This window comes from Petaurus breviceps, unplaced genomic scaffold, assembly GCF_028583685.1.
Source record: "Petaurus breviceps papuanus isolate PSGF00001 unplaced genomic scaffold, PetGlider_PUasm1.0 90895, whole genome shotgun sequence".
Classification (NCBI taxonomy): Eukaryota; Metazoa; Chordata; class Mammalia; order Diprotodontia; family Petauridae; genus Petaurus; species Petaurus breviceps.
The window spans coordinates 223,316-247,538 of NW_027187372.1; the positions used below are offsets into that span (position 1 = coordinate 223,316).

The following is a 24,223-nucleotide window of genomic DNA, read 5'->3' on the forward strand; positions in this document are numbered from 1 at the left end:
TTTGATCCCCAGGTCATCCCAACACTGGAGCCAGTGCTCTTACTCACTGAGCCACCTGGCCACCCCTGTCTAAATTCCATTCTTAATCAATACCAGTGCTCAGGAATGCAAACCTGTAAGAGATTTTATTAGTCAACCCATACCTCATTGAGAAACCCCTCTACGTTATCCCTAATAGGTGGACATTTGGTTGTCGTCTTTTGTTCTTGAAGAGGACCAAGATAACATCACTATGTTGGAGTCAGGGTACAGTGTGGTGGTTAGCTGGTTGGATTAATATCAGCTTTGAAAACTCTTCCACAAGTTGGGCACAAAAGTCCATGTGAATGTTTGAGTAGAGATGTCTCTAAATTTGTTCATCTCACATTTCTTATGAGCTGTTGCAGTTCTGCTTTGCTCATAGAGCACAGTGACTTCTTTGATGTGGGCATGCCATGCAGGGTAGGGTGGTACTGTGCCAGGTCTTCAGTGACATGCAATTCATTCCAAAATTCTTCAGAAAGACCTTGAGAATGTCCTCCCGACCTCTATGTGAGTGCTTGCCTTTTGTGAGTTTTCCATAAAATAGCCTCTTAGGCAGATACACATTTTGCATTTGAACAGTGTGGCCAACCCATGGGAGTTGTCCGCTCTGCAGTAGAGTTTGAATGGTTAGCAGTTTAGCTTGAGAAAGGACCTCAGTGTCTAGTACCTTAGCTTGCCGGATGGCCTTCAGAATCTTCCTAAGACAATTTAAATGGAAGCGATCCTGTTTCTTGGCGTATTGGTATACTGTCCAGGCTTCATGAGCATACAGCAATGAGGTCAGCATAATGGCTCTGTAGGCCTTCAGTTTAGTAGACAGTCTGATATACTCCTCTCTCCTACATTTTCCATCCAAATCTCCCAAACACTGAACTATCTCTGGCAATGTGTGTGTTAACCTCATCATGTATGTGTGCATCCACAGCATGCAGAATGGATGGTGGAGAACTTTTGTTTTCTTGGTGTTCATTGTTAGGCCAAAATTAGCACAGGCAGCTAATGGATCTATTCCTTATTTCATCTCAGCTTCAGAGACTGCATTGAGTACACAGTCACCTTCAAACAAAAAATCATGCACCAACTCTCCCTCTACTTTAGCTTGACTTGTAACTTTTTTAGGTTAAATAATTTACTATTGGGTATACATGTAACCTTTGCTAGTAAGAGCTACCTCTTGAAGCAGTGCATTCTACCTTCGGATAGCACTGTTACAAAGATTTTCTGTAAAACAAATAAAAATCTGCCACTCATCAATTTCTACCTGTTGCTTCTAGTTCTGTCCCCCAGAGCCAGTCAGAATAAGCCAAATTCTAATTGCTCTTCTGCATGAAAGTCCTCCTGTACTTGACAATGGCCATCATGTTTCCCTCTCCCTTCTCCCCTTCCCTGCACAATAGTTCCTCAAATGACAGGATTTCAAGGCCTTTTAATATCTTCTGTGTGTGTTTCTGTGGAACGATTTGAAGTCAGAGAACTTGAATTTGAGTCCTTACCTCTATCTCCTTTTCCTCCTAAAAGCCTGACATTGAAGGGAAGGGTAAAATATGAGACAATAGCTTTGGAGGTGGTAAAATCCGGGTTGTTTTGTTTTAATGATGAAGGTAAAGTGAGCATGCATGTAGGAAAAGGGGAGGGAGCCCATGGAAGAATGTTTGAAGACTTAAGAGATAAAGGAATGATTTATTCTAAAAGGTTCTAACCCTGTAGCACCAGTAACAGTATTTACAGCTCCCACAATCATGATAAAGACCGTGACTATAAGTATTGCATGACATTTGATCACAAAATATACCAGATTCTCCAGGTAGAGAATAGAACTGAAGGATTTACTTAGACACCAGAAAACCAAATCCCAAAACTAGTAAGCCAATAGTACCAAAGATACCCAGAAGCCATAATAACACTGAGAACCATGCCATCCTTCAACCTTCCCACAAACCAATACAAGATCAATATTGACTCACAAAACTCTCTATCTCCTTAATGAGCATCCTCTCCCCCCAGAGTCTGACTAGCTTTCAACCAGTTTCCTGTGGGCTCTGCTTCCCTTCAGCAAAACTCTTCCCCCACAGGCTCCACATGACTATATTCAGCCTTTTAGTGGGCAGAGTTTACTTTCAAAGCAGGGGAAGTCTTCATACTCCCCCCTAGGTCTTTTAAGGGGCAGGGAAGATCTTCAAATTCCCATTCCCATCACATTCGGTCCCAAGATCTTTCATGTCCCTTACATAGCAAAAATACCTTGACAATAAATGAGAGTTTAGGGATAACTGGTGGAAAAACTGGTGTAAACAGAACTTTGCAACAATATAACAGGGATAATATAAAAACTTTGCACATAAAACAGTGGCTTAGGGTGGGGATTTGGGCACAAGCACCCCATCCTTCCCCCCTCGAATGAATGGGGCTCAAAATCTTGGGGTAAGGGTCAAAGGTCTCTTCTCCAAAGCTGCTCCAAGCTGAAATTGGATGTAGAGCTGTCATCTGGAACTTGGTCAACGCCAGCCCATCACAATCATGGACAGGGGATGACATCTGGCTTAAGCAATCAGGCATCTGCAGGTGGAGGGTACCAATCCTGCAGAAAACAAATCTCACAAACAAGTTTAACAGGCAAAAAGTCAAAAAGAAACAAATATAGGGTCAGCCATGCCTCTGGAATCTATGAACTCACTATCATAACCTCATTCACAGCAGAATATATGACACTGTCCTCCTCACTCTATTCCAATGACTTGATACACTGCCACAAGTTCAGTACATTGACCACTTCCACCTATCCCAGCACTTTCTTTAATCTGAGTTTCCCTGAAGGTGTGACAAACTTGGATACAATGGTTCAGGAGCATCTGTAGGGGCAGTTCGTTGTCTAACATTAAGCCCATTTTCTTGATATGTTTTGTATAGTTCATTAGTTGGAATACCATCAATTTTCCTAAAAGCAACCCCTGTTTTCAATACAGCAGTAAACAGTTCTTTCTTGGCAGTCTATTCTGTCTTTGAATCCACTGGCTATTTACTCTTCTCTCTCTAGGAAAGTGATCATTTTCCCATTCTCCTAAGTCACTTAGCTGTGAAATCTTATCTCACACCTCTGAAAGAGGGTTCCCTATTTCACCAATTAGTAGAGTCAGAAGTAGGGGCTTATAAGCAGAAGGAATTGTCTTCACCATGATATTTCTATGAAGAACTGCTAAGGGGATATCATGATACATATCTGCACTTCCAACCTTGATAGCAATTTTCATTACTTCTTTCAACTTTATCATGGAGTCTCTAAGTGAGTCCCATGGTCTGTCTCCACTAGGCCACATAGAATCAGCGGGATACATTCTATTGCATGCATCAGCAGCTGAAGCTAACAGATTGGTTGCATTGTTACCTGCTGCCAAATGAGAATCTCTAAAAGCTTGCTGGTAAAAGGATTCTGGCAAATACTTAAAATTTCAAGCAGTCCACTTTATCTACTGCTATCCCAGCATCCCCTTTGTCACTGATTCTTACCATCCAAGACACTTAAGGATTCTCCCATCTTTTGGGTGAATCTGCTCAAAAATATCAGTAATCCCCTGTTGAGTGAAATCCTCAAGTATCTTCTTAAACACTGCTTGCCCTCCCTGACTTTCCTGCCTTCTTCTCAGTATTGTGACAAGTTTCTGCCCCTGTAAAAGCTTCACCATGAAACAATGTAACATTCAGTAACATTGTATCACTTTCCTGGCAGTCATTGTCATAGCAACTAGGCTCAGACTCTACCAAAGCTATATAAATTTTCCTCCTTTTACTTTTTTGCTTCTTTTTCTGAGCCAAATTTACAACAGCCCTCTCTGCTTCTAAAGACTCTCCAGTACTCTCTCCTTCTACCTGAGACTCTCCAAGTTGCTTTTCTAAAGGAGGATATTCCCCAATTACTCTCCAAAAACAAAACAAAAAGTAAAGGAGGATGTGAATGCTGGCCCTTAGCCAACTCTTGTAACAACTTGTCTCTGCTTTTACACACAATACAGTAGACTGTTAGCAAAATCCAGCCTCTTCTGCTCACTACGTCTAGCTCTCTCCCAGGTTTTATTGGTATTCTTTGCAAACATGTTTCTAAATCTCTAGCTTCTCCCTGCTGCAGTCTCTGTTCCCAGTTTTCACAGAGCCCTGTACTTCTACCTTTTTTTTTTTGGAGGGCAATTGGGGTTAAGTGACTTGCCCAAGGTCACACAACTAGTTTTTGTATTAAATGTCTGAGGCCGAATTTGAACTCAGGTCCTCCTGACTCCAGGGCCAGTGCTCTATTCACTGCACCACCTAGCGGCCAATGTGCTGTATTTTTAGACCCCTCTCTTGCTGGGGAGGCATAAGGCAAATAATCCCATCCTGGGAGAGCCATTTCTTCTTCTAAATCCCTTCTGCCTCCAACTAGAGGTCTGATATTTCACAATCTCATCCTCACCACCAGATGTAGTGCCAATGCAATATTTATAGCACCCACGATCATGATATGTGATATGTGACTATAAGTATCACATGATGTTTGATCACAAAATATACTAGATTCTCCAGATAGAGGATAGAACTGAAGGATTTATTTAGATACAAGAAAACTGAATCGCAAAACCAGCAAGCTGATTCCATCATAGTACCAAAGATATTCAGAAATCATAACACTGAGAGCCATGCCATCTTCTAGCCTTCCCACAAACCAATACAAGATCAATATTTACTCACAAATATTCTCTATCTCCTTAACGAGCATCCCCTACCCCCAGAGTCTGGCTAGCTCTCACCCCCAGCTTCCTGTGGGTTCTACTTCCCTTCAGCAGAGCTCCTCCCACCACAGGTTCCATGTGACCACATTCAGCCTACCAGGGGGCAGAGTTTATCTTCACAACAAGGAAGCTTCCTGTGGGCTCTGCTCCACCCTTTAGCAAATTCCCTCCACCACAGGCTCCATGTGACCACATTCAGCCTATTAGGGGTTAGGGTTTACTTTCAAAGCAGGGGAGGTCTTCAAACTCCCCCTTAGGTCTATTAAGGGGCAAGAAAGATCTTCAAATTCCCATTAAAAACCCTAACCCTAAAAGGTACTAGAAATGTTAGGAAGGGATGAGCTAATGAGGAGCAGCTAGATTTGGAAAGGGGGGAGGACTCCCTCTTGTCAGACAGGAATGGTTGTAGCAAGGTTGGTTAAAATGTGAAGGAGGGGAGGCGAGAGTGCTTAGGCTGGATAACTTCATTTTTTTTTTTTTAGTAAAATAAGCAATAATTAGCTTAGTTAAAGGGCAAAGTTATAGGTTTTCAGAGAATGAAAGTTTTTTTGAAATACATCCAGTGAGTAAGAACTCATTAATATGTAGTGCTTTTTTTAAGTAGGGAGCTAGGTGATACAGTAGATAGAGTGCTGGGCCTGGAGTCAGAAAGACCTGAATTCAAATTTTGCATTAGATTCTTATTAGCTGTGTGACCCTGGGCAAGTCATCTAACCTTGGTCTACCTCATTTTCCTCATCTATAAAATGGGGATCATAATAGCATATAATAGCACCTATTTCCCAAGGTTGTTGTAAGTATTAAATGAGATAATAATTGTAAAGTGCTTATTAATTGTACCTGGCACAAAGTAATCACTATATAAATATTAGTTATGGTTATTATTATTTAAGGTTTTGCAGAGTCCTTTCAGAGGAATTCACTACAATATGAGTAAGAGATAAAGAAAAAAATATGAGCAACAGTCATGGACTGGGTAAGCTTAAGTAGCTTAAGTTTATAATTAGTGAAAATCAGTATCATTTTATGACTTTCTGCGTCAGAGCTGTCAGTCCATAATTGGGTGCAGAGAAAGAGGGTGGTAAGGATTACAGAGTCGATGATTTGTAAGAATGGTAATTGGTTTAGGTCAAAAGGACAAGGGATTCTAAGTTAGTGATGAGTGCATTCTTGAAATGGCTGACCCCTGGGGTCCAGACTGGGTAGCAAACCTGGAGAAAGAAAAACGGGACAATGGGCATTACTTAACACAATGCCTGGCATATAGTAGGCACCATTTAAATGCTTATTCCTTTCCCTTCTCCAACTTGGAGATTAAGTGAAGGGCCTTCAGTGAAAACAGTTCTTCATTTTAAAGGTTTATATCATATCAAGTTGTTGAGTAGTATTGTACAGGATTATCATCTTATAGTTCATTTAGCATCCAGATGTCCAAAGTCCTTATCAGAAATTTTGGCTTGAATGTTAAGGTCATAGAATCAAGATCCTGGTTGTAGACCCTAGGAGGAACCTCAGTGTTTATCAGTCAATCAGCAAACATTTATTAAGCTCCTACTCAATGAGAGGTACTGGGGATACAAAAACAAAAGTCAAGCAGTTCCTGCAATCAATAAACTTATGTTTTATCAGGTAGACAACGGGTACTTAAGTACGTATGTACCAGATAAATACATGGTAAAGTTTTTGACTTCATTTAGAAGGTAGTGCTTGAGTAGAGTTTTAAAGGAAACTTGGAATTCTAAAAAGAGGATGTGGTACATTTTGGGCATAGTTGACAGCCAATAGAAAGGTATCTAGGTAGAGAATAGCATGTCATTGGTAAGGAAGAGCAAGAAAACCAGTTTGCCCTGAAAGTAGAATGCAAGGCATGTTGTATAATAAGGGTGCCCAGGTCAGTGGTGGTCTACTTATGAGGTGCTTTAAAAGTCAAACTGAAGACCTCTCATTTGATCCTGGAGCCAGTAGGAAGCCATTTGAGTTTATTGAGTAGGAGAATGGCATTGTCAGACTGGCAGTTTAGAAAAATCATTTTGGTAGGTATGTGAAAGATGGAGTGGAATGAGAGACTTGAGAAGAGGAGATCAATAAGACTATTACAGTGGTCCAGGCAAAGGGTAAGAGAAAATAGAGGAGTTCAGGATGATGTCAAGGTTTGCATACCTGGGTGTCTGACAATTGATACTTTCAGCACAAATAGGGGTATTTGGAAGAAGAGTGGTTCTTGAGTAAAGATAATGAACTCTGTTTTGGCCATTATCTAATAGTTACATATAGGTTAAGAACTCTAGAGAGAAAGGGGGGGTTTACAGTATGGATTTGGGAATCATCTCCCAAAATAAAGATGGTTGTCAAATCTTTGGGAGCTGATGAGTTCATCAAAGAAATAGTGTAGAGAAGACAGAAGAAAAGAAGGCCTAGAACAGATCCTTGAGGAGTACCTGTAGAGGGGGCAAAGAAGACTGAAAAGGAAATGTCAGCCAGGAAAGAAAACCAAAGGAAGTCAGTGTCATAAATTCCCAGAAAGGTGAGATAATTGGGTAGAAGAAGTTGATCAATAGATCAGTGCTGCAAGAAGGTAGAAAAGGGTGAAGATTGAGAAAGGACCATTTGATTTAGTAGGTCACTTTGGAGAGGATACTTTCAGTTGAGTGGTGAGATTTGACCACAAAGCTACTTGAACTTGCTAAGCCAGTTTCCTCATCTGTAAAATGGGAATAATAATATTTGTACTACCTATTTCATGGTATAGTAGAAAGAGCATTTTATGTAGAGTTAGAAATTCTTGGTTCATATCCTGGCTCTGCCCTCTGTTTGTTACTTTTGTAACCTGTGAGAAAATTGCTTAACATCCCTGAACTCAAGTTTCCTCATCTGTGAAATGGAATTAATAATTGCACTGACTACTCCAGAGAGTAAGTAGTGTGTAAACTCAAACATACCATTTAAGTATGAATTATTATGTATCTTGCCCAAAGGTACAGAGCTGTTTTTTTTTTTTGCTTCTGACTCCCAATCTAATGTTTTTCCTCTCCAACCAAGCTTCTACTCTATTATGCAGATACTCACCTTGAATGAATAATAATTTTATTAAGCATAATGTTGTCTCTTGATAAAGAATGTTGATTACATTTATATTACTGTCTCCCTATCAACTCTAAATGAGTCAAACAGATTTTTAAGAGTAGTAGGTAGGTAAATTTGAAATATTTCATTTTTTGTGGTTGATTAAAACAATTTGTGAAAATATTCTGTTTAATTGTGTTTGTATCTTGCACAGAAATGAGTGTTTAGTTTGCTTATTGTAGAACAGTTTGATTTTATTATTGTAAAATCTTAACAATATCTCATGCAAATAAAAGTTTGTATCCTCTTGAGGAAGTTATTTCTTTTTCTTTTTCTTGATATTATTCCAAAATATCAGCAGAGTTTATTTTCCAGAGAAATCTTTTTGGAGTTTTGATTGTGAAGAGCTGTTGGAATAGTGACAGAGACTTTCATTCCTCCCAGTTTTATAATCTTTTCAGACTTTAATTCTATACCAATTGTTTTTCTTGCATTTCAGTTACAGATGAAGATACAGTGAAGAGATATTTTGCCAAGTTTGAAGAGAAATTTTTCCAAACCTGTGAAAAAGAACTTGCCAAAATTAATACCTTTTATTCAGGTGAGCTGTATTTCTCTTTGGTACTACACTTCAAGAAGACGTTATTTGTGTGTAAGCCAAATGAGTATCTTTTATTTGGGTGCAACAGCTTTTCTTTCAAGTATTACACTTGAAGGCTAATTCTTCTGATAGGAAAATAGAAGTTCTACAGTATCATTTAGATTGTCTGCAGTTCCTAAATAGAATTGCACCCTTCTCATTCTGAGTTCCTCACAGTTCTACATTTGGTAGGTATTCAGCCATAGGACTTCATCAGTAGCATCCATTTTTCCACGGTCATGAATATATAGTATTTTCAGTTGCCTCTGCATCTCTAGTCTAGATTACAAAAAGGTGCTGAAACCACATAATACTCTAATAATGAGAAGATATTTCCACAATATCCTCTTCTTACCCAATAAAGAAAAAGAACTGAAGTTTAGTTTGTGTTCATGTGTCTTAACTCTTTATTTGCATGAATTTTATTTTCTATTGGAAGGGCTTGGGAAAGGTGGTTTTATAGACAGGCATGGTGATGCAGCCAGTGCTGCCTGCTCAGGCTGGTGGATTGACCTTGTGATTCTCAGTTGTAGTGAGGCAAAAGCTGATGAGGTGTCCACACTAAGTCTAACCCCCAAAAAGGCTGAGCCCACAAGAGCAGATGACTGCTAGACACTGCGCTAAACTTTGGGGAAAAGGGTCAGAAACAGAAAGTCAAAGCCACCATTCTGAGAATTACTGGGTCAGGCCCATGAGTGGCTGCTGTACTTGCAGCTTGACCAAGACAGTCTCTTTTCTTCTTCTCCCCCTGCACTCCCCCTTCGCCATGTTTCTTTCTTTGTATTAATCAGGCAGTGGTTCTTTTTGTCTTAGGTGCTCTATTGATTTTCTCCTCTTTTTAATTGGTATGCAGCTTTTAAGTCAGAAGAAATTAATTGGTGACAAGCATGTTGAAAATTTTTGTTGGTTTATTGATATCTAAGACTGCTTTTATGCTCCTAATCACCATTTGTCCATCTCCCCTTCTTTTTTCTCCATTTCAGCAATGGGAAGTTGGTCCAGACAAGTTAGGCAGGGGGCTGGGATGTATTAATCTAAGAAGGAAGTATGACAAAACATCTCTGTTGCACTCTAACAGTAAAAATTCCCCCTTGTGCTCTACAGAGTAATTTCCATTGTAATTACCAAAGAGGTTAAATTGAATGAAAGCCATTTCTTCCCTGAAAAAGCCACGCAGTAGATCCCTGCCTTTTCCTCTCCCAAATGGACATACTCTTATCTTCTCTATTGATTTCTTCTTGACCATTACTCAGTTGGTTTGGGTATTCAATTAAATTCTCCTCTCATATTAACAAATTTTTTTTTCCTGTTTATAGTCACTTTCTTTAGGTTCTAAGAAGTAGAAAAAATTAGTACACTTCTTTCCATTTGTGCACAGAAAAATCCAGGGTGTGGTGAAAGCCCTTCTTACATTAGACACATGTCAACTTTGAGCATATGCTTAATCTTAGGGGCTTTGAATTTTACAGTTAAAAATGAGAATAACAAATTTTTTTGCTTTTTTTGGAGGACAGTGGGGGTTAAGTGACTTGCCCAAGATCACACAGCTAGTTTTTGTGTTAAGTGTCTGAGGCTGGATTTGAACTCAAGTCCTCCGGACTCCAGGGCCAGTGCTCTATTCACTGCGCCACTTACCTGCCCCTAATAACAAAAATTTTTAAACATGTACATATATTGTTCTAACTAAATCATAACCTTTACCCTAACCTTTCCTGGTGGTAAAACTCATATAGTGTGACCAAGCAAGTTGCCGGAGTGACCATCACACAGAAAGAATCCATCAAAATATGAATGAGAGCTAACCTGCATAGAACAATGCTCTGTATTCCACAAAGTCCAACCACTTATAGTTGTGAACATAGGATTTGTATCAGCAGCACCAAATCAGTGTACTACCACATAAACTATATCATGTGTTTATAACTGACAGCAGTTAAGAGCACACACACACACACACACACACACACACACACACACACAGACCCGTGCATTTTTTGCCCTAGATGACCACTAAAGTCCCTTCCCAGATCAAATCCCATAAATATTTCCAGGATTTCTGGAGGGCTGAAGGATAGTGAGAAATTATACTTTTAACACCATTCAAGTATTTTTGGTAAGTCCGGAAAAGAAATGTGACATTTTATTTTAAAATTTAGTCATTTTTTAAAACTTTAGGTCTCCTTTATTTCCAAGGTCTAGGGCTAATTTTTTATGGCATCGTCATGAGCGTATATTCTTTGAGGAGATTCATCTCTTTGGTTTATACATGCAGGCAGTACTATCAAGCCACCAGAATTCATATGGTAACCCATTTTTTGCTTCCACATCTAATAATATACCTTTAGAAAAAGAGTACTTTATGATTACCTTATTTGCAGTCATTGTACATACAAACAGATATTGTCTCTTCCCATACCTTTTTACCACCTCATCCTTTTACCTTATCATGACTACCACTCATGCAAAAATTAAAGAAAAAGAAGAAAAAAGTTAAGAAAAAATGATTCCCTTTATTTACTGAAACCTTTGAAAGTATAAGTGCTTTTGTGGCAACAAATAAACTAGCCAATAAATCCTAGAGCCTTTAGTCTTTGGATTCAGAAATAGAGGATAGAAAGAATCAGTGGAAAAACAGGAGCTATTCAATTGAAATGACTTTCCTGAAAAAATCTTACCAGTCCAACCTGCCAGTATTACCCATTCTACTCCTGTGCACAAATGTTTTTCCTCTCCACATTATCTGAATTTTTTTAATGTAATTCGTTACATAGACTCATTTTAGATTGCAATCATACTCTTTAAAGAAAAAAAAGATATCTCTAGAAAGGTTATGGGTTTTTGTTATCCATGTGGAATGCCAAATGGGAGATTTTATATTTTATTTTAGAAGCAATAGGGAATCACTGGAGTTTATTAAGTAGAGGCATTGTCAGACCATTGCTTCAGGAAAATCACTTTGGTGGCTGAATGGAGGATGAATTGGAGTGGGGAAACTTGAGACAGGTGCACCAGCAGGTTATTGAAGTAATCAGGGCATGAGATGAAGAGGCTTTTACTAGAGTAGTGGCATTGTCAGAGGAGAGAAAGGGCAAAGGTGAGAAATGGTGCAAAGGTGAAATGATAAGCCTTGACAATAATTGGGGTCTGACAGATAGTGAAAAGTTAAGGATGACACTTAGGTTATGAGCCTTAGGGTCTGAGAGGATTGTGTTGTCCTCTAGAGTAAAAGGGAGGGTTTAGAGGGAAAGATAACCACCTCAGTTTTGGACATGTGAAGTTTAAGATGTCTATTGGACATCTAGTTCAAGATGTCTGAAAGGCAGTTGGAGATGTGAGATTGGAGGTCAGCAGAAAGTTTGGGGCAGGGTAAGTGGATTTGAGAGTTGTCAGCATAGAGATGGTAATTAAATCCATGGGAACTGATGAGATCACCAAGTAAAGTAGTATGGAGGAGAAGACAGTAGGACTTGGAACAGAGCCAGAGCTCTGAGAAGCACATATAGTTAGAGAATATAGTCTGGGAAAGGATCTAGCAAAGAAAACTAATAAGTGGTAAGAGAGGAGGAGAACCAGGAGAGAGTGCTGTCCTGAAAACCTAGATTGAAGAGAGTATCAAAGAGGAGAGAGTGATCAATAGTATCAAAGGCTGACGAAAGGTTGAGGAGAATGAGAATTGAAAAAAACTGGATTTGGCAAGTAAGAGATCATTGATTTTTGGAGAGAGCAGTTTTGGTGGAATAATGAGATTGAAAGCCAAATTATATAAGGGGTTAAAAAGAGAATGAGAGGAGAAAAAATGGAGGCATCTATTGTAGATAACTTTCTGAAGGAGTTTAGCACGAAGGGCAGAAGAGATATAGGACAATAGTGGGGACAGAAGGATTGAGTGGCAGCTTTTGAGGATGGGGGAGACCATGGACATGTTTATAGGTAGTAGAGAGCAGCCAGTAGGTAGGGAGAGATTGAAAATAAGTGATAGAATGGGTATGACTGAGAAAGCATTTTGTCGGAGGAGACAGGATGGAATGGGAATGGAATTTGATCACTTGAGCAGGCTTAGCCCTTGTAAGGAACAAGACTTCTTCATTGAGGTAGGAATGAAGGATTAGATAGTGGCAAAAGACATATCAGTGATCTAAAAAAAGAGGGGAGAAGAAGGAGCTCACAATGAATGACCTCAATTTTTTTCTTCTGTAAAATGGGGCAAGGTTCTCACCTGAGAGGGTTATAGGAAGGGAAACCGTGGGAGGTTTGAAGAGGATGAAAAGGTTTGGAAGAGTCTCTGTGAAGTAGAGGAGGTTGAGTTGATGAGGAAGGTATAGTAAGATTGCTTAGCACCAGTGAGAGCCCAGTGAAAGTTTGTGTAACATAAATTTATAGTGGATCTAGTTCGAGGAGTTATATGATTTTTCCTATTGTCTTTCAGCAGCACTTGTGTAGGAGTAAAAGCAGCAGATTATGGGAGTGATCCAAGGCTGAAACTTGGCAAAGTACAAGTGGCAAAATGATAAGGAGGCCAGGGACTTGAGAAGAGAATAATGTAGACTTAGATTGGTGCACCAAGGGGTCAGGATGGGTAAAAGAAAAGAGAGTGGCTAGTGATGGAGAGCTGGTATCAGAGAAAATTGAAGGGTGATGTGATTGGAGGTCATGGTGCAGATGAAGAGGAGTTTTAAGTAAGGGCAGGTGAGAAAGAGGAGTGGAAAGCCAGTAGATTATAGTTGGATAAGGAGGGTTTATAGTTATGAATAGAGATGGTGCAAGATGAAGGGCATGACCATCTTTGTGTTTGTTTGATGTGAGATGGAGGAGTAGGACATGGGAAGTGAGTAGGCTGAGGAACTGGTTCATTAGGGTGTTTGAGAAAGAGTCAGTATGTATGCTGAAGCTCCCTGGTATGAGGGCTTTAGTTGGGGAGGAGAGAAAAATTATAAGCCATATTCTGAATTCATCAAGGAATAAAGAAGATGGCCTGAAAGCCTACAGACAACAACTACCAAGATTTTGATTAGGTGATGGAGATAAATAAAATTAACCTCAAAAGAGGAGAGACTACTGAGTGATGGAGGTAGAAAGAGAACTTGGAATAGTTACTGTGTTTTCCCGATAACAAGACACTGTCTTATTTTTTTTTTTGGACAGAAAACCACCAGAGGGCTTATTTTCAGGGGAGGGCTTATTTTAATGAACATTGACAGCAATTTTAATAAACAGGTAAATGTGAACAAAAATATGTACCTTTATTCAATAATGAATTCAATAAAGAACAGGATGACGCGCTCACTGCTGCAGCTCTGATTGGATGCAGCTCGGAGCGCGGCGTGCATTTCACCGGGGGGGGGGGGGGACGGTGCATACAGAGGGTACCATAATGTAGCGTGTAGCGCAGGGGATCACCTTCACTACAGTAGCAATCTCAATAGGGCTTATTTTCGGGGGAGGGCTTATTTTAGAGGAATCTTACACAGTAAGGGGAGGGCTTATTTTCGGGATAGGTCTTATTATCGGGGAAACACGGTATGGAGGAGCAGAGAGTATTCTTATTCCCCTAACTCTCAACCATTGATGCAAGGGGAATGATTGAAGATATAGCCATTAATGGAAAAGTTGTCTAAGGAGACTGTGTCATCAAAGTAACCAGGTTTCTCTAATAACTAGAAGAGGGAAGGAGTGTGAGAAGAAGAGATTTAGGATGAAAGGAAGTTTGTTGTCTATGGAACCGGCATTACAGAGGGCGTAGTGGAAGGGGATGGTGGTGTTTGGTTGGAAAGTGGGAGAGTTAAGGAGGAAGAGAATAGGAAAGTGGATGGTAGAGGATGGAGAAGGGGTTTGGTTGATGACCTGTGGGATTCAGAATCACTGGTATGTCTAGAGTATCACCAGATGTGAGATTGTTCATCACTGGATGGAAGGCACCATTCCTTTTCCCCTAAGGAGTCTGGATATTGGACTGTAGACAAGTGTAGCATGAGATGAAAAGCACAAAGTCAAATGGTCAGATGGGAAACTCCTTTTTACTACTTCTCTCCCCTCTGAAGACTGTGGATTAGGCAGTAGATAGCACACACGCAGTAGTAGGAGGAAGTTGAACCAGTACAACAGAAGGAATCCTTCTTCCTTGAGAGATAGGCAAAGCAGGAACTGGAATGCCTGAGGTCAAGAGGAAAGGTTGCTTCTCTTTGTACCCAAGGTTTTCTATTATTGGTAGGACAGGCTGGCAGCAGGAGTGGAAGTTGCCTTGTGCTGGCCCAGATAGAAATCAGCCCATTCCGGTCCCTTACTGAGATGGAAGGCATACAGTCAGAGGAAAGTCTTATCTCTTCTCACCTGAGGCTGCAGATCAGGTGGTACAGAAGGAAGTCATAGATTCCTGACCCAGCAGGATATTCCTTGGGGGTAATATGAAAGTCACCTGGCCCCTTGCCACCTTCCCTGTAATGGTAATTTGAAGACCCCTTTTTGTATTGACAAGTAAGCAGGTACTTAGCACTTAGTAACTAATCAAACCTCTGGAAAACAAACAGAAGGTATGAATCCCTGTTCCTGACATAACAGGAAGAGGTTGGCTGAAACAGGAAGTAGCTGATGCTATGTATATAAGAAAAAGCCCCAGAGATGCACAGTCAGAATGTCATCTGTAGGCATAGCAGCTACAGAAGAGAGAATCAAAACCTGAGCCAGAATTTCCTGAGAACTTGTGGTGGTGGAGCTTCTTCTGAAGAGGAGGCCAGGAGCCCAGGAGCCCCTCCCCTCAAGCTGGATAAGGTGATTCTTATTTTTTGAACAAGCTGCAGAAGACTGAGGAAACATGATGGGGATGCAGAAACTTTGTCTGTTTGTGGCTTGGTTGAGCCTTGAATTCCCAGGAGCAGAAATTGTGAAGGATTTGAGATGGACCAGATCTTGTGAACTTCAGTGTGGAGCAGGACCTACCCAGAGAGCTGGACAAGGAACTGGGAGCTGTCTGAAAATGAACCCAGGTGATAGTCTGGTGAATCCAGGTAGAATCTGGGACCATGGAAGAAGATCCAGCGAACCGGCCTGAAGTCAAGATGAAAAGACCTCACTGTGGGTACTGAGTAATGATGAAATTGTAGTTTACTAGTGACCTAGGGGTGATGGGTTTGTGTATTTTCTAATGCTTAGTGATTAATGATACTTAATAATTGATTGCTGAATAAGTGGCTGATTGAGTTAACTTAATGTGCCCCATGAGTGGAAGACTTTGACTATTGTACTTTGAGATGATTGTTCTTTGTTCTAAATATTGTAATCACTTTGGTGAAAACCATGTGGCCATTTTAACGATAAGCTGTTGTGAATACTGTATTGTGATTTTCTGTGATAAGTTGTAATATGTTTTACCTTGATTTTCTGTGAATGTTTTGTTTTGATCTGTTATGGAATAAACAAGAGTGTTCACTATCCTGTGTAATCAGAACCTTAAAAGCTGTTCACAGTAGCATTCTTCTAGAAAGCTGCTCGTGCCTGGAATTACATTCCCTCAGGGGGAACATGCAGTAGGAGATGGAAGGCACATGTATCAGATTGTGGTGTATGATTCACAGCCTTATCTCATCCCCATGAGAATATTGAAATTAAAAAGATGGGTTTTTGCATCAATATGCGACTTCTGATCATTGTGAACACTTATATGTAATTTTCTATTTATTTTATCTTGCTGCAGTCTTTCTTTGTAATATTGAGTTGACATTTTCCACTCAAACTCTGGGAAATAAAGTGTGAGACAAACTTTAGACTTTTTCTTGTTTACTAAAGCCCTAGAAAAATTGTACACCTCAGACACTTGACACACTTACTAGTTGTGTGACCTTGGGCAAGTCACTTAACCCCAACTGCTTTGCCTTTCCCCCTCAAAAAAAAAGGGAAATCGAAAAATTGTACAAACCAGGGTAAAAGCCCGTGTGGGTTTTGGTTGCCTTAGCATTTACCTTTCAAGTGTTCTCCATTTGAAATTTCTCTTTCATTATAGAAAAGCTTGCAGAGGCTCAGCGCAGGTTTTCTACTCTTCAAAATGAACTTCATTCCTCATTGGATGTACAGAAAGAAACTTGTGGTGTTTCTACACTTCGAAAGCGCAGAAATCCAGTTTTCCACCTGTCCCATGAAAAACGTGTTCAACATAGGAACATTCGAGACCTTAAACTGGCCTTCAGTGAGTTCTACCTCAGTCTTATCCTGCTACAGAACTATCAGGTATAACAAGCTATTAATTATGTGAGAACTGTAATAAAAGGAAAAATTCAGTTGAACAAAAATCACATTTGTGTCAAACAAATAGGGAAATAACAAACTCAGAAAATCTGAAAACACAACTAAGTCATCAGAAGTGAGCAAAAGGCAATATAGTAACATGACATCAACAAATTTTCCTGACCAAATTTTTTATAAGAAGTTTTATACTATATTCCTATTATTTCTATATATAAATGCTTTTTAATCCAATTTTGTCTTTGTTTCTGGAGGTCAGCTTTGATGTTGATAAGTTGGATTCAGATAAATAAAGATGTAGTTACCATGCCTTTCATGGTTATGTTGCATTTTTTTCCTTCTCCTAACAAACAACAGGCTTCACTTCATTCTTCCCAAAGGCTTTTGAGCATGTGTTTCAGCTGAAACCAGGAATACAAGAGCCAAAGTGTCAGTTCTCTCTTTTCCAGCCTTCAGAATGAATCATCCTCTAAATTTCATTATCCTTTAATGTATCAGTGATTGTCTCTTCAGGCTATAATATAACTGCTAAAATTTTAGACCTTGTGAAAAGAAAGCAAAGAAAATAGGTCATACTGAATATGGGTAAAATATCATGCTTAACAATTAAAATGTACCCCATGCTATTTGACATTTGGGGCTAAGAAAAAGCTTTACTACAACAAATCCCATAATAGAAGAACACAGGTTTTTAATAATAATTTATTCATGGATTTAAGTAGGTAACAACAGAAGTAATTTTTTTTTAAAGCAATCGGGGTTAAGTAACTTGCTCAAGGTTACACGGCCAGATATTTCTGGGTGTGGTGCTGAGTATCTGAGCCCGGATTTGATCCAGGTCATCCGGACACTGGAGCTGGTGCTCTTACTTGTTGAGCCACCTGGCTGCCCCTAAGCAATTGGGGTTAAGTAACTTGCTCAAGGTTACACGGCCATGTGTTTCTGGGTGGGTGCTAAGTGTCTGAGCCTGGATTCAATCCCCAGGTCATCCCGACACTGGAGCCGGTGCTCTTACTCGCTATGCTACCTGGCTGCCCCTATAAATAATATTTTAAAAATGAAAACCTGCTCTTTCTCTGGTTTACGCTGAGGAACATTTAAATGAAAAAAGTCTTCGTTGGTTGTTGAAATTGGTTTAAAGGGTATACATATGAGTTTATTATTGTGGTTATATAATCAATGTAGAGGATCTTTATGGAGCTACATATTAAAAATAAATTTCATTAAAATATTGAAAAGAATTTATTTACATTTCACCTTCCAAAGAGATAAATGAGGTGACAGAGCAACCATTTTCATCCTCAAATATTTGCATGACATAATGAATAAAGTACTATGTTAACAAATTTGGAGAACATACTCTGCAACACTTGCTTAGATAAAAGCTTCTTTTAAGGTAAGGCATGTTTTTGAATATTTTTCTTAATTTTGAAATAATATGCATGTGATCAGCTTGGAGGATATTTATACAAGTTACTAAATAAAGTTAACAAGTTTTACTGAGAATGGAGTTTGAGTTGGATAAGAATGTCAATTATAGGGAAAAGTTTTGCAAAGGAGTGATAATAAGAATGGAAGGAATTGGCATGAGAGTTTTAGCAATTTGGCAGTGAGAAGAAAGGGAAGAAGAAAAGGTATCATACTTAATAATTAATTTTTAAACATAGGAAAGGCTAGAACATATTTAAAGATAAAAAGGAAGATGTCAGAAAATAGAGTATATATGATGCATTGCTAAATAGGTAATTAAAAAAAATTTGCCATTGCCCAGAATTACCTCTTAGTACACTCCTTCACAAATGTCAACAGTTGAGATTTAACTAGTTCTGATTCTCTTAAGATGAAATAGGGAATCAAAATTTATCCAGTAATTTAAAAAATTTAGCCAGCAATACATTTTTAAAATCCAGTGAATTAAAATAAAATAATGCTGCAGAAATAAGTGTTACAGAAAACTAATATTTAATCAGCTTCTCTATAATAAATTCTTGTCATTTTCTTCACAATAGCTGTTATAAACCCTTTCTCTTCTCCTTAAGTCGAAACATCAAGCCTGCCCTTCCTTTTTTAGCAAGTGATATTTATTGCCTACTTTGTTGAGGATTTGAGGCTACCTAATATGAAATTTCTTGTGTCCCCTCATTTGTACTTTAAAGCATCATCTTTTCCTCTTTCTTTCTGAGTCAGAGTTGGCTTCTCCTTAAAATACTTTCCTTCCATACCTCTGTCTGATATTTTCCCTGATTCACTGATACCTTTCCAGCTAGAAGTGAACCTTCCCTCTTCCCAGACTTACTTGAGTTTAACCTCTCCTATGTGTTTTATAATTACTTTTGTGCAGGTACCACCCCACTAATAGATTTGGGAAAAAGACTATGTCATTCTTCACTTTACTTAGTCCTTTGCCATATAATAAGTACTTAATAAATATTGGGTTGGTTTGCTTTAGATTGAAATGACATCAGATCCTACCGATTCTTTTTTTTGAGGGGGGGGTACTAGACATGAGAAAACTAGATGTGAGAAATAAGACATTAATAAAAACTTATTTAAAAAAACTTGGTGGCACCCTAATGGGGTTAATATGTTGAACTGATATTTCCTGTTTGGCACCAAGCAAATCAGTTATGATTTTGTTCCTTACTTTTCACTTTCCTAAAAGCCACTGTTTTGGTCCATTCCTCAAAGGAATATTGGGGGGGGGAGGGATGATAAGACAGCTTTTATAAAACTTGAGATGTTTAGATATAATACATTATATAGTTTTATATAGAATAACTCAATTTTAATAATTATAAAAGGTAAATATAACATGGGAGTACTTTAGATTTCTTTATATATAGCATGGATAAAAATACACAAGTAGTTTTTCTATACTTTCTAATTCATAGAAATATGCCTTCATTTGTTTCTGTTATTTAGTGTTACCTCCCAGTTGAAGAAGTTTAAATAAAGCACATCAATGCTGAACATGACATTCATTTTTGTTATTACTACACAGTTATGATATATCTAGGTTGTATGACTTCCCAGTAGTTGAAGAAAAAAAACTTACCACTAAAAGAAAGACCTTTTTAAACATAATTATATTTAGTGCTAGCTGCAAAAGAAGCTATTTTTTTATTATCTATAAATTATCAATAAGTTAAATTGTTTCCAATTGTACTACTTCATATTTTAATTGGAATTCAAGTCATTTATTTAAATTACAAGTCATCCCTTGTATCATTTTGACACCTTCCCTCCCCTGCATAAACATATACTTTATTTCAGCTATACCATTTCCATTGTGTATGGACAGTGATATCGCATTGAACTTAATTGTAGCAGTGATTTTTTTTTCAAGGAGGCAAAGGGTTAAGCTTTATAGATTTATTTCAATAAAATTATTTTGCTGGAACCACAGAAGAGTATTAGGTCTGAAATGATCATTTTCTTTTATTTTTCATTTTGACTTTATGAAAAAGAAAAGATTACTGTCCCAGGGCAAGGACTAAATTTTTTTTTCTAATTGAAAGTAATTAAGCCTCATGCCTGCATTAATATAGGCTGTTATCACATTGGTTTATTTCCATTTTATTTTCTCCATTACTTTTAATTTCCTTCTGTATTTTAATGTTTAATACTATTCTAAATAGAACGATAATGAAAAGTTAGCTTTAAGAGAATTGTGGAAGAAGCCTTCTTAATGTGCTTTTGTTCTGTCCTCTAGTAAATTTATTTGCTTTAACATCAGGTATATAAACCTAAATTTTATTTTAAGAAAAATAAAAGGGGCAGCTAGGTGGCACAGTGAATAGAGGATTGGCCCTGGAGTCAGGAGAAACTGAGTTCAAATATGGCCTCAGACACTTAACACAAAAACTAGCCATGTGACCTTGGGCAAGTCACTTAACCCCCAATTGCCCTCAAAAAAAAAAATTTCTCTTTCACCCAATCCCCTCCATTATAGAAAATGTTGTCACTCCATATTCCACTAGTAATCTATTTGTTCAGTTACATATATGTATAGATATGTAGCTATCTGTAGATAATGCATTGTTTATTTATATCCCAAATGATTTTCTCAGGGACTTGCCCCTTTGAATTGACCATTATGAAATATTCTTTCTTAAGCAAACAAAAAAAGGCATCATTATTGTTTGTAATCAAAATTTGATGTAACCTATTTTTTTTCCAACATGGGAACCACTTTAGTCAAAATGCATTGATTTTGAGGTTCTTTCTGGAGAAATTTGATTTTTTTTTACAAAAACTTTTTCTAACATTGTCTTTTTTTCCTTTATTTTTATTATTCAGACTAAGTAAAACAGAAATGGGAATTAGAGAATGCATCCAAGTATATCTAATATTTTTATAGCAGAGGGGATTATCATCTTATCTCCTTTCAGTGGCTGATTCCTAGTGTTATACATTCCCAGAATTTTTAAGTTGGAAGCATCCATCTAGTCTAACTCAACTCCAAAATGAATCTCTACTATTAGTGTAAACAAGTGACCGACCATCCAATTTCTGCTTAAAGATGTCCAGTGAAGAAAAATCCACTAACTTTTGAGGTAGCCTATTCCATTTTTTGATAGATAACTCTAATTTGCTGACAACAGGCATAAATTTGCCCTTTTGCAGTCTCCACCCATTGTTCTAAGTTATGGTCTTAGGTGCCAAATGGAGCAAATCTAATCCTTATTCTGTGTGACAGCCATTCAGATATTTAAAGACAGATAGCACTCTTCCTCCTCACCTACCAATTCTTCTGTTCTTTTTGTTCTTTCTCTGGTTCCTTCAACTGATCCTCTTATAGTATGAACTTGAAGCCCTTTCCCATTCTGGTTACTCTTCTTAGAATGCTATGTAGCATTATGATTTCTCTTCATCATTCCTCTAGCAAATTTCTCTCCTTTAACTTCCTTTCCTTACTGCAAATAAAATGGTAGTTAGTTGGAAATAACAATGGCAAAATGGTTAAGCTGAAACAATTCTTCTGTCCTCTTTGATGCTGTGGTATAGCATAGCAATCTGCTGTACTTTTTTTTTCTTTTAAAGAATTGTGTATATTAAAAGCTAAGAGACTTATAAATGTGTCACTTTGAGGCAGCTAGCTGGCGCAGTGAATAGAGCACCAGCCCTGGAGTCAGGAGGACCTCAGTTCAAATCTCTCCTGAGACACTTGACACACTTACTAGCAGAGTGACTTTGGGCAAGTCACTTAACCCCAACTGCCCTCCAAAAAGCAAAAAAAAAAAAAGTGTCACTTTGAAGGCAAAGGGTCTGATAAATGTGTCTCAAATAAGTACAAAATATTATCTAAAGATATCCTTTATCAACAAATGTTCTATTTCTAATTCTCATGGTGTCAGGGAGATGACCCAGAATTCTTGAAGACTATGCCAGTAGAGCTCAAATTCTACAAAGTTCTGCCATGTAGGAAGAATTTTAAGAATAGATGAATGCAATTTGGAACTATGTCCAAAGGGCTATAAAATTGTGCAACTCCATTGATAGGTCTGTATCCCAAAGAGATTAAAAAAAGAAAAAGGACCTACTGGCACAAAAATATTTATAGCAGCTCTTTTTGTGATGCCTAAGAACTGGAAGTTGAGGGGATACCCATCAATTGGGGAATGGCTGAACAAGCTGTGGTATGTTATTGTGATAAAAGAAATAACGAGCAGGATGATTTCAGAAAAACCTGGAAAGACTTACATGAACTGATGTAAGGTAAAGTGAACAGAACCAGGAGAATATTGTACACAATAACAGCAATATTGTATGATGAAGAACTGTGAATGACTTAGCTATCCTCAGTAATACAAGGGTCCAAAACAGTCCCAAAAGACTTGTGATGAAGCATATTATCCACCTCCAGAGAAAGAACTGATGGTGTTTGAATACATACTGAAGCATGCTATTTTTCACTTTCTTTCATTTTTTTTAATTCAAGTTTTCTTGTACAAAATGACTAATATAGATATGTTTTACATTATTGCATATGTATAACTTATATTAGATTGCTTACCATCTCAGGGAAGGGGAAAGGGGAGAATGGAGAAATAGGATTTGGAAATCAAAACTTTAAAAATGTTTTTAAAAATTGTTTTAACATGTAATTGGGGGGAAAATAAAATACCATTTTTTTTAAAAAGAATAGATAGATGACACAGTGAGTAAAGCACTGTCCCTAGAGTCAGGAGGACCTGAGTTCGGTTCCGGTCTCAGACACTTAACACCCACATGAAAAAACTAGCTGTGTAACCTTGGGCAAGTTACTTAACCCCAGTTGCCCTCCAAAAAGGCAAAAAAAAGGATAGATGATAGACTAAGCCTGCCATTTGAAACCTATCCTAAATGTGGAGAGACTCATTATAAGAATGTCAGACACCAAAAGAGTCAAAAACAAAAGATGATCTTCTGTCCAGTGCAGCCTTCCTCTTCTTCAACCATGACAATGATTGTGATTAATAAAAAAGAACAGAAGGTACAGAGAGTCTTCTATAAATATTAATTGTTGGTAGCCTTAACATTTGTCTAATGACAAGATGGTTGACATATTTGGAAGAACCTAACGATAGCCAAGATGATATTCTTACTAGAAGTCAAACTAGGAGATCTAAAAATGTTCAACTATATGAAAGGAATATTTATAGTTCTCACACTGATAGAATAAAAAAGTGGACAGTTGGGGGTGGGGTGCTTAGTAGAAACAGGACTTCCACACAGCTCCAGCTTCCACCTCCTCTGATACATGTAAAAAATGACTCTAAACAAACTTTAGAGCTACAGAACCCACAAAGTGACAGAGAGAAACAAATCTCCCACAGAAGGAAGCCTGGCAAGCTGGCAGGAAGGGCCCATTGCAGTGTGCAGTCCCATATGAGCCCTGGTTTTAGCCTCAGGGTGGCCCCAACTAGCCACAGCTGGAGCGGACTTCGGGATAGTGGATCACCAACAACTCTAGCGGTTTCCAGACTTCTCAATCAACAAATGCTAAAGACAAAGTAAAAGGTCAGTTCCAAACTTTGTTCGAACAGGGGGAGCTAGGTCCAGCTATTACCCCCATAGCAAGAAGCGGAAGAGGTGTGGCGGCTGCAGCTGCTGCTGCATGGCTGCTTCCTTGGCTCCTGGCCTGCAGATCGTAGGGGAACCAAGTGACCATTCAGAGGGTAATCGCTCTTACTTTGACCTGCTTGGATCCAAATGACAGTCTTGGCTGGTGGTCATGGGGTGTGTGAGCAGTGAGCCAGAGCATACAGGGGCTGTAGATAGGGTGCCCATCTAATAGCTCCAGCAGCCACAAAAACCCCAGCGATTTGGGACATAGCTCTCTCCATTTTGGAAGCAGAGTTCTACCATGGCAAAGAGCTCAAAACTCAAGTAATTGGCTGCCAATATGATCAAGCAATGGAAGCACAAACGGACGATAGAATCCTTTTTTGGGGCCAGAAAGGATCAAGACATGGAGTGGGAGGAAGACATCCAAGTCAGAACTCCTGCATCAAAAGCCTCCAAG

At 38.5% G+C, this 24,223-nt stretch overlaps 1 protein-coding gene across 2 annotated transcripts in view; it reads left to right on the top strand.

The window, feature by feature from the left end:
- XPR1 (xenotropic and polytropic retrovirus receptor 1) overlaps positions 1-24,223 on the top strand; it is a 230,753-nt gene that overhangs the window by 117,542 nt on the left and 88,988 nt on the right. For both annotated transcript variants that reach the window (XM_069074364.1, XM_069074363.1), the window contains exons 3-4: positions 8,344-8,445; positions 16,478-16,701. In XM_069074364.1, the coding sequence (XP_068930465.1) occupies positions 8,344-8,445; positions 16,478-16,701 (326 nt within the window). The remainder of the gene's footprint in view (positions 1-8,343; positions 8,446-16,477; positions 16,702-24,223) is intronic.